The sequence below is a fragment of the Schistocerca serialis genome, chromosome 7, assembly GCF_023864345.2.
Source record: "Schistocerca serialis cubense isolate TAMUIC-IGC-003099 chromosome 7, iqSchSeri2.2, whole genome shotgun sequence".
NCBI lineage: Eukaryota > Metazoa > Arthropoda > Insecta > Orthoptera > Acrididae > Schistocerca > Schistocerca serialis.
This window is the reverse complement of record NC_064644.1, coordinates 25,624,811-25,643,855: the sequence shown is the minus strand read 5'-3', so window position 1 is coordinate 25,643,855 and position 19,045 is coordinate 25,624,811. Positions and strand designations below refer to the sequence as shown.

Below are 19,045 nucleotides of genomic sequence, written 5' to 3'. Positions count from 1 at the left end.
GAAAGGGAAACAGGGCAACCAAGAGCACACGAAGACTTTAGTGCCATAAAAATGAATGACAAGTGTACTAACAAACAATCAGAAATTGAAAATATTTTCAATAATCATTTTTTAAATGTTGTGGAGAAAATAGGATCTAGATCTTCACCAGAAGAGGCAAGGCTACTAATAGAAGAGGCCATACCTGTGCAGTTTGAAACAACTGTAATTCCACCAACCTCTCCCTCTGAAATCAGTAAAATAATAAACTCACTGAAAAGTAAAAGCTCTTACGGAAGTGAAGGCATTTCCAGCAAGGTACTTAAAGTTTGTTCCCCACAGATGAGTAGGATACTCAGCCACGTATGTAATAGCTCTTTGGAGCAGGGTGTTTTCCCCGATAGACTGAAATACACCATTGTAAAACCATTGCATAAAAAGGGGGATACATTTTTGAGAAAGTAATGTATTCAAGAGTAGCCTCCCATATTTCTAAAAATAAAGTACTAACAAAATGTCAGTTTGGTTTTCAGAAAGGCTTTTCAACAGAAAATGCTATATACGCTTTCACTTACCAAATATTAAATGCTCTGAATAACCAGACATCACCCATTGGTATTTTTTGTGATCTCTCAAAGGCCTTTGATTGTGTAAATCACGGAATTCTTTTGGATAATCTGCATCATTAAGGTTTGAACGGGGGCAGTGCACAAATGGTTTAATTCATACTTAACTGGAAGAAAGCAGAAAGTTGAAATAAGTGGTTCATGTAATGTTAAAACAACAGCTGATTCCTCAAAGTGGGGGGGGGGGGGCTATCAAGTACGGGGTCTCACAGTGTTCAGTCTTAGGTCCTTTACTGTTCTTGATATATATTAATGACTTACCATTCCACATTGATGAAGATGCAAAGTTAGTTCTTTTTGCTGATGATACAAGAATAGTAATAACATCCAAAAACCAAGAACTAAGTGATGTACTTGTAAATGTTGTTTTTCACAAAATTATTAAGTGGTTCTCAGCAAACGGACTCTCTTTAAATTTTGATGAAACACAGTATATACAGTTCTGTACAGTATATGGCACAACTCCAGTAATAAATATAGACTTTGAACAGAAGTCTGTAGCTAAGGTAGAATTTTCAAAATGTTTAGGTGTGTTCATTGATGAGAGGTTAAACTGGAAGCAACACATTGATGGTCTGCTGAAACGTCTGAGTTCAGCTACGTATGCTATTAGGGTTATTGCAAATTTTGGTGATAAGAATCCCAGTAAATTAGCTTACTATGCCTACTTTCATTGACTGCTTTCGTATGGCATCATATTCTGGAGTAATTCATTGTTGAGTAGAAAAGTATTCATTGCTCAAAAACGTGTAATCAGAATAATTGCTGGAGCCCACCCACATTCATCCGGCAGACATCTGTTTAAGGATCTAGGGATACTCACAGTAACCTCACAGTATATATATACACTTATGAAATTTGTTGTTAATACTCCAACCCAGTTCAAAAGTAATAGCAGTGTGCACCAGGAGAAAGGATGATCTTCACTATGGCACAGAAAGGGGTAAGTTACGCTGCCACAAAAGTCTTTGGTCACCTACCAAACAGCATCAAATGCCAGACAGATAGCCAACTAACATTTAAAAATAAATTAAAAGAATTTCTATACGACAACTCCTTCTACTCATTGGCTGAATTTTTAGATATAAATTAAGGGAAAAAAACCAACTTAAACATTAGTGTCATGCAATATTTTGTGTAATGTAATATCTTGTACAGACATCTTTTATTAACCTGACACGTTCCACATCATTACGAAGTGTCGTATTCATGATCTATGGAACAAGTATTAATCTAATCTAATCTAACGAGTGGACACGCAACGTAGTTTGTACACGTGTACAGAATTGCTGTTTTCATATTACCAAGGTAAACATGTATGAACTAAATCACAGTTTACTTTTAGTTTAATCAAACAACGATAAAATAAACTAGCTTTGTATGAGATAAATCACTGTTTAACACTCGAGCGTGTGCGACTACGTATAAAGTGCGCCAATCACCTGGACCGATCCAGTGCTGTTTTACAATTGCGAGCGCGTACCCATTCATTCAGTATTGCTTCCACTGACACAATGATAAGTTGTGCTTTCATACAGCCAAGTGCGCTGCAGTGAGCCATACAAATTATAAATACGGATGTACGTACGTACCCTGTGTGTATGTATGTATGTTCCACATTTCCTTCTAAACCACTGAAACGATTTCAAGCAAATTTTGGACACATATCACTTCAAGGCTGGAAGAAATCAATGCGAGGGTTAAGAGCCACCCAACTATCAAAGGAATGAAGGTGAAAAAGCAATGTAGCCCACGAAGCGAAAATACCTATAACTTAGGCATCTACTATTTGAGAATGGGTACAAAAAAATGTTCAAATGTGTGTGAAATCCTATGGGACTTAACTGCTAAGGTCATCAGTCCCTAAGCTTACACACTACTTAACCTAAATTATCCTAAGGACAAACACACAGACCCATGCCCGAGGGAGGACTCGAACCTCCGCCGGGACCAGCGGCACAGTCCATGACTGCAGCGCCTTAAACCGCTCGACTAATCCCGCGTGGCAGGATGGATGCACTTAGAGATTTACATACAACTAAATTTACACTTAATTTCAAAATTTGCGAAACTTTTCTTGCTGATGACTCGCACAAAATGATGAAAGGAGGACAGTTCATTTTAACTGTTCATGCAGTGAAACTTTCACATGAAGTATTACTTTTTATTTATTACTTATTTACGATCAACTGTATTCGTGACACATTTTGCAGACAGTATTCACATATACCACTGAATCTATCAGAAAAATTATATCGTTGTACGACACTTGTTTCAGGAGATACGACTTTATAAACGCTGAATGCGTGAAAGACTACCGCATTATGCAAGACGTTTAAATTTATTATCTCTAACTCTATTCTCAACACTTTTTGCCGAGAGTATCCACACTACTTGCTAATGTACCTACAAAAACATATCACTGTGCGACTCACATTTCAGGAGATATGACATCAAATCGTGAGCTGCGGGAGAAAACTGCCACCTTGTGCATGACGTTTTAATTTATTACTTCTTTACTGCTAAATCTATTCGCGAGACATTTCGCAGACAGCAGGCACGTATACCATTGGATGCGCCTGGAAAATTATACCTTTTTACATCACACAGTTCGGGAGATACGATGTCAAGAACATTGAGCAGCGTGAAAATGAAACTGCAGGTCGAAATTCGCTAGGTATACGAGTGAAATATGTGCAGAAATACCCGTGTAATATGTTGAATATGTGTGAAATATAGTTCACACGTGCGTGTGCGAGCAACGCAATAGGTAAGAAGCTCATCCTAAGCCCCTGGAACGATTTAAATCTAATATGTTTCACATATTGGCTACGATCTGGAAGGAAATACTGCCGCAGTAAGAACCACCAGACTACTATTGGGGTGAGTGTGATAACGTGCAGAGAGAAGGGAGATCGAGGATGTGGACAGACACCAAGGGTGAAGGAGATGACAAGCACAGACAGGAGAAGGAGGAGGAGGAGGAGGAGGAGGAGGAAGAGATGGGTGGAGATAGAGGAGGGAGAAATGTATAGAGAGAGGAGAGAGGGTGACACGGACAGAGAAAGGAAAGGGTTGGAGATGAACAGGGAGAGTTGGAGGAGGAGATAGAGAGAGAGGAAAAGAGTAGATGGGCTAATAGAAAATTGGAATAAAGAAATACCCGGACAACGTCGGCTCTCTCAGCTAGTATAGAATAACGAGATAGTGTGCAACCTTCGTATAAACGTACGCCACGTGCCCTGTCGTATTCCTTCACTTGTAAATCGTTACTTTTTAAGAGCAGCAAAATGTAACATGTAACGAGCGGGTTCTTGTCACTGTATGCAGGACGAGATGAAAACTAACCGGTAACGAGTTCGGACATGTCCGAAAGAACAGACACTATTGATGACCTGCAGCCGTCTAGAACTAAATTAGAATTACATATTAATACCTTCAGCTGCTGACGGGCGTTGATATATATCAACGGGGACAGGTGAAAAAGTGTGCCCCGACCGGGACTCGTAAGCGGGATCTCCTGATTACATGGCAGACGCACTATCCATCTGAGCGACCGAGGCCACAGAGGATAGTGCCAGTGCTCGGACTATCTCGCGCACGCTTCCCGCGAGACCGACATTCTCATCTTACATGTGCACACACTACATTCGTAGTGTCCCTACCGAACTCACTCATTACTCGTGGACGACATTCTTACCAAGTCGCATAAGAGTTCGGGTAATATGTGTGCATCCGAACAAAACAGAGAGAGAGAACATTGAGAGCGTTGTGTAGTGACACTACGAATGTAGTGTGTGTGGACATATAAGGTTAGAATGTGGGTCTTGCTGGAAGCAGTGACGCTTTCCTCTGTGCCCTCGGTGGCTCAGATGGATAGTGCGTCTGCCATGAAAGCAGGAGATCCCGGGTTCGGGTCCCGGTCGGGGCAGACATTTTCACCTGTCTCCGTTGATATATATCAACGCCCGTCAGCAGGTGAAGGTATTAACACAAAATTCTAATTTTGTTATAGACGGCTGCAGGTCATCAATAATGTCTGTTCTTTCGGACATGTCCGAAAGAACAGACACCATATTGATACTGGTAACGAGTTTGGTTGGCTATTCAACGAGCATCTAGGGTGTAACGCGATACCAGACATCGAAAATGATGACGACCCTGTGAGAGAAGTGGAACTTATCAAACAAACTGACCATGATTCAGTTCCTGAACAAGAACACGATGATGGCCGTGAACAGTCATTCTCTATCGGTGATGTGTGATGAGCAGTAGAAGATTTCTGTTCCTTTTACGTTGTATCCGTTTTTACGACAAGAGCACAGGACTAGAAAGAACAGCAAGTGATAATTTCGCTGCATTAAGGCAGAACTAGATGAAGTTGTGATGAACCGTAACGACACTTACGGTGAATGCAAATTTGTAATAGAAGAACGGTGGTACGCTTTCCGGGGTTGCTGCTCTTTTGCTTAGTATATCCCGAACAAACCGGCGAATGATGGCTTAAAGAGCTTGGATTTAGTTGCGGGTAAAACATTCTTCACAAGTAACATTCAAGTGTATTGCGGGAATCGTCGGACACAAACTACAGGACCATACGATGCTTCTCGTTCTCATTTTGATGTTGTAGGAAGGCTTGCTACTGACATAGACTGGTCTGGGAGAAACTTCTCCACAGATAACTGGTACAACAGCAATTCCTCAGTTACCTCCTAGTTAAAAAGAAAAGAAAGAAAGAACGGCTAGCATGCATCGGTAGAGCGAGAGAAAACAAACGCGAGGTTCCACAAGAAGTTTTGCCTTAGAGCGTGGGGCTGTCCATGTTCTCGTTGGTACGGAAAATATTCATTTTTACTACTTTCAACTAAGCACGGCTTAGAAACCGTTGACGACGCTACAATTCAACCAGAGATAGTTTTGTGTTAGAAGGTAAGAAAAGAAGGAGTCGACGCAATCGAGCAGCTGGGATGGGCGTATTCCGTCACACGGGTGACAAGAAAATGGTTATTGGCCGTATTCTGTGTTCTACTGGATATAGCAGGAATCAATACCCATACCATGCAAATGAGGTCAAACAAATTAGGAGTTGTAGGATTTTCTTCAAAGACTTGGCGTTTTACCTTCTGAAGCCTCAGCTAGTGGAAAGACATAGGGACTAATGACCTCAGCAGTTGAGTCCCATAGTGCTCAGAGCCATTTGAACCATTTTTTTGGTGCCATGTCCTGCACTGACGCAGGGTCGGCATTGTTAGCAACGGATTTGCCAAGGTTAGAATGAAGGGGTGGCCAGATGCCCTTCCTGCCGCCATCCCGTACCCCTGGGATGGAACTTGTGCACCCCAACTGTCTGCGTCTAGTGTAATTCATGGAATAGTGCGAATGTGTTCAGATGTCGGCGAGTCGTGTAACTGAGGCGGAACGTGGGGACCAGCCCGGTATTCACCTAGCGGGACGTGGAAAACCGCCTAAAAACCATATCCAGGCTGGCCCGCGCACCATCCCTCGTCGTTAATCCGACGGGCGGATTCGATCCGTGGCCGGCCCGCCTACCCGAGTCCAAGAAGCAGCGCGTTATTACTGGAACTGTCTATGTCATTTTATATTGTGATGAAACCGTGTTGAGTAGTAAGTACTTAAGAAAAGTGTTGGGCTAGACTAATATAAGTCAGCCGCGGCAACAAACTGACATAACGGGAGCTTATTCAGTTACTGTTTAACTGAACCCCCTCATTCCCGCTGAAAATTTTGTGTTCACGTGTGTGAATGTGAACCTCTCGGGTCTTCAGCAGCCTACTGGTGCTGAGATAACGCGCTGCTTCGACGAGTGTCATACCCATCATCTTCTGACAAATCCCAACATCTCAACTCCGCCGACCGGATGGAAAATCGAGAACTTTTCATCGAGGTGTCCATACGCCTCGCGTTCTGAGGCGTAAATTTTCATTTTCCACGGGTGCCGGTGGTTCAAGTATTCGTTGTGAGACGAGGAGGAGCAACCTCACCTGCGACCACCATGTCCAGATAGGTCATCTCCTGTACGGCTTCGTACGTCACCTCCCCGCCGTGTCTACAGAGCACGCTGTCGACTTCAGACCTGAGGCGGTCCTGCACGTCGGGGTTGACTGCCAACTCGTGGATGCAGAAGCTCATTGTCGTGGAAGACGTCTCGAAACCGGCCACGAAGAAGACGAAGCACTGTGCAGCGAACAGGTCGTCTGTGAAGGCTGCAACAACGTAGACCAACGTTAGTCTGGTAGAGCTCTACACTGCGCTCAGTCACTTGCTCTCAGAAAATAAACTGAAGCAGTGGGAACCATAAGGGCCCAAACCACAGCAACAAAGTTTTGATAAAAATAAATGTTTGTGAAAAAGAAATTTACGGACAAACGGTCAATCTCTCAGGTCTGAATTATCTTTTAATAAAGTCTCAACAATCTATACTTCCTGTGAAGAAATAATTTACCCGTTTTATGTTCAGATATATTAATTACACTACAGGCAATTAAAATTGCTACACCACAAAGATGATGTGCTACAGACGCGAAATTTAACCGATAGGAAGAAGATGCTGTGATATGCAAATGATTAGCTTTTCAGAGCATTCACACAAGGTTGGCGCCGGTGGCGACACCTACAACTTGCTGACATGATAAAAGTTTCCAACGGCTTTCTCATACACAATCAGTAGTTGACTGGCGTTGCCTGCTGAAACGTTGTTGTGGAGCCTCGTGTAAGGAGGAGAAATGCGTTCCATCACGTTTCCGACGTTGATAAAGGTCGGACTGTAGCCTATCGCGATTGCGGTTTATCGTATCGCGACATTGCTGCTCACGTTGGTCGAGATCCAATGACTGTTAGCAGAATATGGAATCGGTGAGTTCAGGAGGGTAATACCGAACGCCGTGCTGGATCCCAACGGCCTCGTATCACTAGCAGTCGAGATGACAGGCATCTTATCCGCATGGCTGTAACGCATCGTGCAGCCACGTCTCGATCCCTGAGTCAACAGATGGGGACGTTTGCAAGACAACAACCATCTACAGGAACAGTTCTACGACGTTTGCAGCAGCATGGACTATCAGCTCGGAGACCGTGGCTGTGGTTACCCTTGACGCTGCATCACAGACAGGAGCGCCTGCGATGGTGTACTCAACGACGAACCTAGGTGCACGAATGGCAAAACGTCATTTTTTCGGATGAATCCAGGTAGCGTTTACAGCATGATGATGGTCGCATCCGTGTTTGGCGACATCGAGGTGAACGAGCATTGGAAGCGTGTATTCGTCATCGCCATACTGGCGTATCACCCTGGGTGATGGTATGGGGTGCCATCGGTTGCACGTCTCTGACGCCTCTTGTTTGCATTAACGGCACTTTGATCAGTGGACGTTGCATTTCAGATGTGTTACGACCCGTGGCTCTAACCTTCATTCGATCCCTGCGAAACCCTACACTTCCGGAGAATAATGTACGACCGCATGTTGCAGTTTCTGTACGGACCTTTCTGGATCCAGAAAATGTTCGACTGCTGCCCTGGCCAGCACATTCTCCAGATTTCTCACCAACTGAAAACGTCTGGTCAATGGTCGCCGAGCAACTGGCTCGTCACAATACGCCAGTCAGTATTCTTGATGAACTGTGGTATCATGTTGAAGCTACATGGGCAGCTGTACCTGTACACGTCAACCAAGCTCAGTTTGACTCAATTCCCAGGCGTATCAAGGCCGTTATTACTGCCATAGGCTGTTGTTCTGGGTTCTGATTTCTCAGGATCTATGCACCCAAATTGCGTGAAAATGTAATCGCATGTCAGTTGTAGTATAATATATTTTTCCAATGAATACCCGTTTATCATTTGCATTTCTTATTGGTGTAGCAATTTTAATGGCCGGTAGTGTAGTATTCAATATAATATTTATATTTAATGTTAATTCACAATATTTCCCTATAATGACTACTGGCAATAGTGCTGTTGATAGTTGTTAAGTTCGCAGTTAGTATGAAACTAAAATCAGAACGTAAGGGACGGATAATAAATGCAGCACACAAACACTCACACACAGTTATGACGTATTACGGTTCCATGTCTAAGACATGTCTGGAAGCGCCCCAGATACCACTGGGAGACCGTACGGCTGGGGAGAAGTGGTCTGGAGTACCATTTCTTCTGTCATCAGGACCCCTTTGGTTGTCATCCGCCTCACCCTTCCAGTACAGCTGTACCTCTACGATATTCTGCGTCCCGTTCTGTCGCCCTTCGTGGTAAACTATCCTGGGTTTACATTTCAGCAAGATAATGCCCGCCCGTACACAGCGATAATTTCTACCTCTAGTCTTCGTGCTTGCAGGCCCTACGTTGGCCAGCAAGGTCACCGGATCTCTCATCAGCTCGCAGAGTTTGGAGTATTATGCACAGAACCCTTCAACCAGGTCTGGATTCTGACGATCTAACGCGCCAATTGGACAGAAATTAACTCGGTGTCCCTCAGGGCATCCGACAACTCTGCCAGTCAATGCTAAGTCAAATATTTGCTTCCAATAGGGGCAAATGTAGACCAACGCTTTGAAGCTCTTTCTCTTGCGTATATGTCTTACAATGCCATCGTTATGCGGAAACATGACAATAATGACTTTATGTCAACACTTATGTTGTACTAGAAATTACAGCCATGTGATTTTTGTATTTAAATGTGTCTTGCGTACGGTGGCCACTATTTAGGTTGCACCTGATCCAAGCGCAACTTGTTTTCCTGTACATTTGGCTCACACTGTCTTAAGGAAAAGTCACGGAATATTGTAACGTATGTATTTAGCATATAATACGAGTAATGAGCACGCGATTCGATAGTTATTGCCTCATGTAATGACAAAGGTTATGGGCAGATTGTTCACCCATCCATATTTCAGTTCCAAATAAGCTCCACACAAATACTTCAAGAAAAGACTTCATAAGTTTTAAATTCATATTCGGCTTACCGTATTGCTCTTTTGCAGGAAATCTTTCCTTGCTATTCTCAGACTGAATTGGTGTATCTTCTGTCGGCCTCAGTTGTTTTGCTCGGCCGTCAAAACTCGTCTGATACTTTCAGGATCTGATTTTGTAATCTAATACCCCAGCATTATCTGAATTAATTAGATCACAATGTTTCACTTTTGTTGATGAGCATCTTATAACCTATGTTCAGGACACTACGTATTCCGTTAAACTGATCTACGACATCCTTTGCAGGCTCTGACAGAAATACAACGTAATCGGGAAACTTAAATATTTTGGTTTCTTCCCCTTTATCCTTAAATCTATTTCCCAACAGATGTTTTGTTTCCCCTGCTGTTTGATTTACCGCAAGATTCAATAACAGACTGTCTCATTGCATTCTCAACTACTAGTTCCCTTGCTTCTTTCAACTTTTACAACTTCAGTCTGAGTTCTGTATAACCTGTAGGTAACCATAGCCTCCCTGAATTTTCTGCCTAATATCGTCAGAATATCAAAGAGACTATTGCCGTTAACAGTTTTCATGGAAAGATGTTCAAATGTGTGTGAAATCTTATGGGACTTAACTGCTAAGATCATCAGTACCTAAGCTTACACACTACTTGGTCTAAATTACCCTAAGGACAAACACACACACCCATGCTCGAGGGAGGACTCGAACCTCCGCCGCACAGTCTATGATTACAGCGCCTTAGACCGCTCGGATAAACCCGCGCGGCTTTCATGGAAAGAAAAATCAGTTTCCTGCACGCCTTGCGACGTGTTGTTGATGACTTGCGTATACTTACTGAAGTCGATGTCCGGCGAGTGAGCGACCTTTTTCCCAGTGTCTGCACTTTCGTGGTCGGGTTGCACCTGTCCCTTCTCCTGCAGCTCCAGCAACAGGTTGACGAAGTCGTTCCTCGCCACGGCGTTCTTCTTGCGGTAGTCCACTGTGTCACGCACGACACCCATGAAGAAGCGTTCACACTCCGGACTTACAGAATTTATGTGCAGGAGGTAACCAATGCGCACCTGAAACACGGCGTTCAGTTATTACGTCAGAGGCGTAAAGTACATTCACTGTTTCTTTAATATCGACGGCTTGAGGCATAAAGAAAGATGCGTCGAGTGACAACGAGGCGCCATTTTATTATTTTATTCACGATGGCTTGACAAAACCACAGCTGTTTTCGTAATTATCAGTGACATAGAAATCTGTAACGGGCCGTATTGTTAACAGATGGCTTCGAGACGTTGTTCGCAGTCTGGACATCGTTCACCTTGGATAACGTAGATGAAGGTGGTTTTTTTAGTATGTAAAGTACTTATCTTCCTAAGATAAAAATACACTCATGCTTATAAATTAAGGATAATTGCAGAATGTGGTGACACACAACGTGGTACTACACTAATCTGGCGCTAATAGCATAGGCACATAGGTAACACACACGACACGGATTTGTAAATACTCGGTACTGAAGTTGAGAAAAGCATCCCGAAACACACGTCGTACAAAACTGCAGTTTCCTGCGCATGTACCCCTACATCAATATGTGATATGATCACCGTGCACACGTACGCAGGCCGCACAACGGGTTGGCATACTCTGGATCAGGTGGTCGAGCAGCTGCTAGGGTACAGCCTCCCATTCTTGCACCAGTACCTGTCGGAGTTCCTGAAGTGTTGTAGGGGTTTGAAGACGTGCAGCGATACGTCGACCGAGAGTATCCCAGACGTACTTGATGGGGTTTAGGTCTGGAGAACAGGCAGGCCACTCCATTCGCCTGATATCTTCTGTTTCAAGATATTCCTAGACGATGGCAGCTCGGTGGGGCCGTGCGTTATCATCCATCAGGAGGAAGATGGGACCCACTCTACCCCTCAAAAGGCGGTCATACTGGTGCAAAATGACGTCCCGATACACCTGACCTGTTATAGTTCCTCTGTCAAAGCTATGCAGGCGTGTACGTGCACCAATGATAATCCCACCCCACACCATCAAACCACAACCTCCATACAGGTCCCTTTCAAGGACGTTATGGGGTTGGTATCTGGTTCCTGGTTCAAGCCAGATGAAAACCCGGCGAGAATCACTGTTCAGACTATACCTGGAGTCGTCCGTGAACATAACCTGGGACTACTGTTCCAACGAGCATGTTATGTGTCCTTGACACCAGGCTTTAAGGGGTCTCCTGTGACCAGGGGTCAGTGGAATGCACCTTGCAGGTCTCCGACCGAATAAACCGTGTCTTTTCAGTCGTCTGTAGACTGTGTGTCTGGAGACAACTGTACCAGTGGCTGCGGTAAGGTGCCGAGCAAGGCTACCTGCAGTACTCCGTGGTCGTCTGCGGGCACTGATGGTGAGATATCGGTCTTCTTGTGGTGTTGTACACTGTGGACGTCCCTTACTGTAGCGACTGGACACGTTTCCTGTCTGCTGGACTCGTTGCCATAATCTTGAGATCGGAGGGGCCGTGCTACGCCCTGCTGTGTTTGACCAGCCTCCAGTCGCCCTAGTATTCTACCCCTCATAACGTCATCAGTATGTGTTCTTTGAGCCATTTTCAACACACGGTCATCATTAGCACACCTGAAAACGTCTGCACACTTACTCGCTGCACCGTACTCTGACATTCACCAACACACCTCTGCGTATGTGGACTGCTGCCTGCGCCACCGTGCGACGACCACAGGTCAAATGCACCGCATGGTCATACCCCGAGGTGATTTAAACCCGCAAACTGCCGACCAGAGCGTTGTTTCACCATGTATCAGCATTATCCCTAATTTATGAGCATGAAATAAATGTGTACAAAATTCTCGGGGCTACGCCTCGAATAATTTTTGTTCCTCCAAATATATTGTGCCTGTCTGAGGGTCTTTTCCTCATTAATGTTGGTTTTCTCCTAGAAAATTTCAGGACGGAAACAAAATATTTGTGCTAAATGCAAACTTCATTAGGATAACTGTAACTGAAAACAGTCAAAACAGGCACGACGTATATCATGAAATACTAACAACAAATAATAGAAACTACTGTCATTTGAGATACATATCTTATATAGGGTGTGTAATTTCCATTAACCACATTTACTTTTCTCATTTGTGACTAGTATTAACACCACAAGGTAAGAAACTCACAAGAGAAAAAGCAGAAACAGTCAAGCACAAGAATCTGCGCACCACTGATTTCAGTCAAGTTTCCCATCCTAATCGGGGACCACACGGAAGTAATTCATATTAAAGCACTTCTGTTTTCGGATAGCATCGAAGTGAAATGTTTTGATGCGTGATCCGTTTAGGCCCACGTCAAATCCTTGGAATATTCGATAGTAAAGGTACATTATTTACAGATATACACAGATATTTTTGTCTATTGTTATCCCATATCCTCGAAATTCGACCAATTGTGTCAACGTCATACAAAAATAGCTGCGCATAACATGATGAACGACCATACGTAGAAATGAACCGACCTGATCCATGATAAAAAATTTCGTGTAGCCGAAAGTGACACATTCCACGTAAAAGTGTCTGACATTTCAGCCTCAAGACTGGCCATGGAAAATTCTGTGCTGTGGATGCCCGATCATTTGAAGTGAGTCCTTGATAAAGTGCGTTGAAAATAAATTTTGAACTGACGGCTGCAAATTAACATTTCACTTACGGCAACTTAATGTGAATGCTTTTCTGTGACATAAAATAACCTCAGGTGCGAAATGTTTTGGATTACAAAATCTGCTCTGCAAGTTCATCAAATTGTATTTATAAGTTTCAAAATTGTTTGAAACTAGGGTAAATGCACGTTTAAATGTATCTTTTATAATGGCAACAGAATTTGCACTATCGATGTCTACATTATTCTCTACGCAAAAATTGTGTCTGTCCTCTTTGTCTTGCAGCCCGACTGTCAGTGTTCTTCTCCGATGCATAGCCAAAAACGAATATAGTTTCCGTATAATGAGGGGAGTCTAGCTATCCAAAAAGGAGAAATGAAAAATTATGAACTCACTTCAAATTTTGTGATAAAAGCGGGAAATAAAATCAGAGTCACTTTCTTTTGCTCTTAAACAAAAGTAAAGCAAACAGAAATAACGTCAATAAACAACGCTGTGTAAAGTGTGTGTTCGCCCAAAGGCGTCGTTACTAAGATGTTTTGCTGCAGCATTGTAACTGCAAATGAATCATCTACAACATTTAAGGGCGAACGTCCCTCGACAGCGTTCTCACGGAACGTTAATTTCGTGTTTTATTTCTACCATAGCACTCGGCGCGTGCGGTAGAAGTTGGTAGCGGTGTGAGAGACAGAAAAGAACTTTTCTCATCCGTGTATCTCTGCGTCCTTTTACCTCTCTTAGCGCCATTTTACCTCTCTTACCTTTTCTTTCGTACACATCTATGGCAAAGTACCTTTCGAATGACATAAGCCTCATTTGACTCCTTGTACAATTAATATTACAAATTGGTACTTCAATTTTCTACGCTCACGTATTAGTATTAGGATGAAGCCCGAAACTATATGCGATACGATATTTCAGTGCCTGTGTTATTCCGAATTGCGATGCAATGTTCCTTCGGACATACATTCATGTCGGAAGGAACAGCCGTTGTGAAACACATGAAACGTATTCGCATATGGACCATCAGTTGTGTAATGGAATGATGAAATGAAAATTTGTGTCAGGCCTGGATTCGAACCCGGATTTCCCTCTTGTCACGAATGGGCGCCTTACCATCAGACTCTCCGAGCACCATTCAGTACGAGACCCATGGTTGACGACATATGGAAGGTTGGGTCTTGCCGAGAGTCATGTCTACCAACTCTCAGTTTCTTGATTCGATTCAGTTGAACATTCCTCTCTCTCTCTAGGGACTGAAACTACTCTCGCTTAGGTTTCAGTGTGTTCGATGAATTCCTTATCCGACAGCAAGGCGCTATGTCGCCGAGGTATCCAGAACTGTGGATGCTATCTATAAAAGTCTGCTACAGGCTATATCGCATTTCTGTGTTTGCTTGTATAAACAGCATGTTTCACGAGCACGGAAAGAGTTGGGACCAGTGTTGCCCAAGAACCATTTCCTGGATTGTAGGCTGCCATCTGCGATAACGCCTTGGCAGAAACGGCAGACTGAATCAATAGCACACACACACAGAGGTGTACACAAACTGCAACCGAAACCTTACATGGTACCGGTAGTGCATAAAGTGACCCATCCAGTCACTCTTGTTCGATGTCGGTACTGCAACCGCCTGTTGCCGACTGTCCAAGGAGCAGTTTTGTTCCAGAGACTCCGTTTTTCTTTTTCCGGATCAAGTATGACTACGTGATGTCGCAAAACTATATGCGATGATGTACTGGAAGGTGACCTGTTACAGCAAGAGCGTGAAACAGGGGTGTGTCATGGTCACGTGTGGTGTGCAATTACTGTAAAACCTCTTGCTAGAGTAGACTGATCGTTGTACACCTAAGCATAACTTCTGATAAGTTTGTGAACAATGAACTCCAACCATATTGTTAGAGAACGAGCAATCAACAAAACGACCTGCTATTATTCTTGGAGGACAATGCAGGAGGAGACACATCACGAATGTATGATTCTATTCATATTTCGCGGGTATTACCCTTCAACGGAAACACCTCGTAATACTGATGGTGTGTGCTCGTACTTTGTAGTGCATGGAACAACCATAGGTCTTTTTGTTTATTGCTCTTTCTGTCAGAAATTAGCTGCGGTGTATTGTTAACAAACATCAGAAATTTTGGTTTGGTGTAAGAATATCGGTCCAGTAATTGGTGTTACACTAACTACACACCTCATGTCACCATCACGTACTCCTGTTTCACGTTCTTGATATACAGGGTGTTACAAAAAGGTACGGCAAAACTTGGAAACACTCCTCACACACAAATAAAGAAAATATGTTACGTGCATACGTGTCCGGAAACGCTTCATTTCCATGTTAGAGCTCATTTTAGTTCCTCGATTCATCACCAGTTGGCCCAATTGAAGGAAGGTAATGTTGACTTCGGTGCTTGTGTTGACATGCGACTCATTGCTCTACAGTAATAGCATCAAGCACATCAGTACGTAGCAGCAACAGGTTAGTGTTCATCACGAACGTGGTTTTGCGGCTAGTGCAATGTTTACAAATGCGGAGTTGGCAGATGCCCATTTGATGTGTGGATTAGCACGGGGCAATAGCCGTGGCGCGGTACGTTTGTATCGAGACAGATTTCCAGAAAGAAGGAGTCCCGTCAGGAAGACGTTCGAAGCAATTGATCGACGTCTTAGGGAGCACGGAACATTCCAGCCTATGACTCGCGACTGGGGAAGACCTAGAACGACGAGGACACCTGCAATGGACGAGGCAATTCTTCGTGCAGTTGACGATAACCCTAATGTCAGCGTCAGGGAGGTTGCTGCTGTACAAGGTAACGTTGACCACGTCACTGTATGGAGAGCGGTACGGGAGAACCAGTTGTTTCCGTACCATGTACAGCGTGTGCAGGCACTGTCAGCAGCTGACTGGCCTCCACGGATACGCTTCTGCGAATGGTTCATCCAACAATGTGTCAATCCTCATTTCAGTGTAAATCTTCTCTTTGCGGGTGAGGCTTCATTCCAACGTGATCAAATTGTAAATTTTCACAATCAACATGTGTGGGCTGACGAGAATCCGCACGCAATTGTGCAATCACGTCATCGACACAGATTTTCTGTGAACTTTTGGGCAGGGATCGTTGGTGATGTTTGATTTGGCCCCATGTTCTTCCACCAACGCTCAGTGGAGCACGTTTTTATGATTTCATACGGGATACTCTACCTGTGCTGCTAGAACATGTGCCTTTACATGTACGACACAACATGTGGTTCATGCACGATGGAGCTCGTGCACATTTCAGTCGAAGTGTTCGCACGCTTCTCAACAACAGATTCGGTGACCGATAGATTGGTAGAGGCGGACCAATTCCATAGCCTCAGCGCTCTCCTGACCTCAACCCTCTTGACTTTCATTTATGGGGGCATTTGAAAGCTCTTGTCTACGCATCCCCGGTACCAAATGTAGAGACTCTTCGTGCTCGTATTGTGGACGGCTGTGATACAATACGCCATCTCCAGGGCTGCATCAGCGCATCAGGGATTCCATGCGACGGAGGGTGGATGCATGTATCCTCGCTAACGGAGGACATTTTGAACATTTCCTGTAACAAAGTGTTTGAAGTCACGCTGGTACGTTTTGTTGCTGTGTGTTTTTACTCCATGATTAATGTGATTTGAAGAGAAGTAATAAAATGAGCTCTAACATGGAAAGTAAGCGTTTCCGGACACGTGTCCACATAACATATTTTCTTTCTTTGTGTGTGAGGAATGTTTCCTGAAAGTTTGGCCGTACCTTTTTGTAACACCCTGTATAGTTAATGAGATTTTTCAGAACACCAGCGTCCATTGTTCTACGACAGCAAGCAGTCGTACTTGATCCAGAAAAAAGGGCCAGCTGCAATACCGACGTCGAGCAACAGTATCTAAATTGGCCAGTCTGTGCACTCCCGGTACTTTGTAAGGTTTCAGTTGGAGTTTTTGTAGATCTCCCTGAACAGGTACTACTGACGTCCCGACTATTTCCCCTAAAAACGACACGCCTCCTGCTAATGTCCGAGGAACGTGCCAAAGCGTTACCGGCGATCGGGGCACACTTTCGCGGTAGTGGTTCTCGCGCAATGCCAGACACAAATGTAATCGCTTTTACTGGCTTTCATTGTTCTGTAGCATTCCCTACGCACATTTATCTTTAAATTATTCAGTTAGGTGATGAAACACGAGTCAAGCCAAGAAGTCACGCCTGTCGAGGGATAGCATATTAGCAGGTTGACTGATACTATCTGTCTGATAGATAAAGGTGATAGGCAGCGATTTCCCAAGGTGTACTTATATCATTCAGCATCTAACGAAGAGCTGCTACAACATCGCATCATCACAAGAAGTGCAACAAGGTTAACTTATAAGAATATCTTAAGCTTTGATCAAGGCTCTGAACATTCTGCTTGGTGTCTGTTTGTTCTAAGTCGTGTCTCCCTACCACTTTCGCTCTGAGCGAGTTTTTTAGCGAATTGACTAGTTTGAACCTGGGACCTGTTGCTGGTAAGGAGACGCCAGACCGCACATGACATGTAGAATTCAGAAGAGTTCAGTGAGACTAGCGATGATATAACCAAATACTTAATGATTTCAGCGTCAGCTCCACTGCACTCCCTGTAAAGGATTCTTAATACTAACTAAATTTAGTGGAAGGGGTTCAAGGCTTTCCTATCATTAGTTAGCTGGTAAAATAACGTCGAAAAAACAGTTAAGTTTACCATTCGAAATGTTATTCTACTCACAAAACATCGTCTATAAATTGCACTATTGATAAAAGGAAATGTTTTAATACAGGATGGTAAAAACCAACTGCGTTCAACAAAAATGTGAACGAATATTCCCTGAATGGGTTTCCAAGTTCTACAATGGATCGAAGGATGACCTATGCCATATCACATCTATAATCTAGGTTTAAATTAAGTTTCACAAAAGAGAAAACTATCAAAATGGTCTACAGTGACCCTCAATTATCTTTAATTACTTATCTGACTTCTCGTAAATTACAGTGGTTGATGTGGCTTCTGAATAACTATATAACAGAAAAATCATCGCGTTTCAGATTTTTACTTCAAGTGGCAAATGTGAACACCATGAGCTTTAATTGACGATCGACACTAGTATTACGTAAAGGGGATGTAACAGATGAGACTTCTGCAGTTCTGAGTGAAGCCTTATGCGCTCAAAAATGCGGCATCACGTGCGTTCATTACCTTGTCAGTGTTCGTCAGGGGGCGGCGGCCGGCGCAGCTCCGCTCACCTCGCCGTCTCCGAAGCAACTCTCTCCTAACTTCTCCTTACTACAATTTACCGAAGTTGGTTTAAAAAAAACTATCTGGCTGTGTTTTCATCTGACCAACCAGGGTCTCAATGTTAACCTTAAGCTCCACCTACAAAAATTCTGTCTATCCAATGAGAAACGTTATACTTTTCGTGGTGGGGCAATGTTTTTAAAGTTTGCAACGTAACAGAGACGCGAAAAAGTCTCACGCTAAAACATGCAGCTGGTGTGGTCCTTTTAGCGTTATCGTAAGATCTATACTGTTCTTCTGGAGGGCTCTAGCTTTTAACATGGGCTGGGGGGTGGTCCTAACGTAACAGAAACGCGCAAAAGTCTCACGCTAAAAACTTGCTGGTGGTGTGGTCGTAGCAGTTAGCTGGCGACGGGTGTCCATCCCTTATCGTAGGGCCTTCTCGCTTAACACGGTTCTGCTCTCGGCTTCTGTTCTCGTTTCCCCCTTCGGAACTGCGTCTGTCTCACGGTGGGAAGGTATGACATGCATTTAGGCATTCTTGTGTTAGTCTGTGACATTCCATTTGCTCACTC

General features: G+C 43.7%; 1 protein-coding gene across 1 annotated transcript in view; it reads right to left on the bottom strand.

Annotated features, from left to right (window-relative positions):
- LOC126412596 (probable cytochrome P450 6a14) overlaps positions 1-19,045 on the bottom strand; it is a 98,038-nt gene that overhangs the window by 32,389 nt on the left and 46,604 nt on the right. Inside the window, exons 4-5 of the mRNA XM_050082259.1 lie at positions 10,389-10,614; positions 6,608-6,829 (exon numbers count right to left, since the gene is read on the bottom strand). Coding sequence (XP_049938216.1) covers positions 6,608-6,829; positions 10,389-10,614 — 448 coding nt within the window. The remainder of the gene's footprint in view (positions 1-6,607; positions 6,830-10,388; positions 10,615-19,045) is intronic.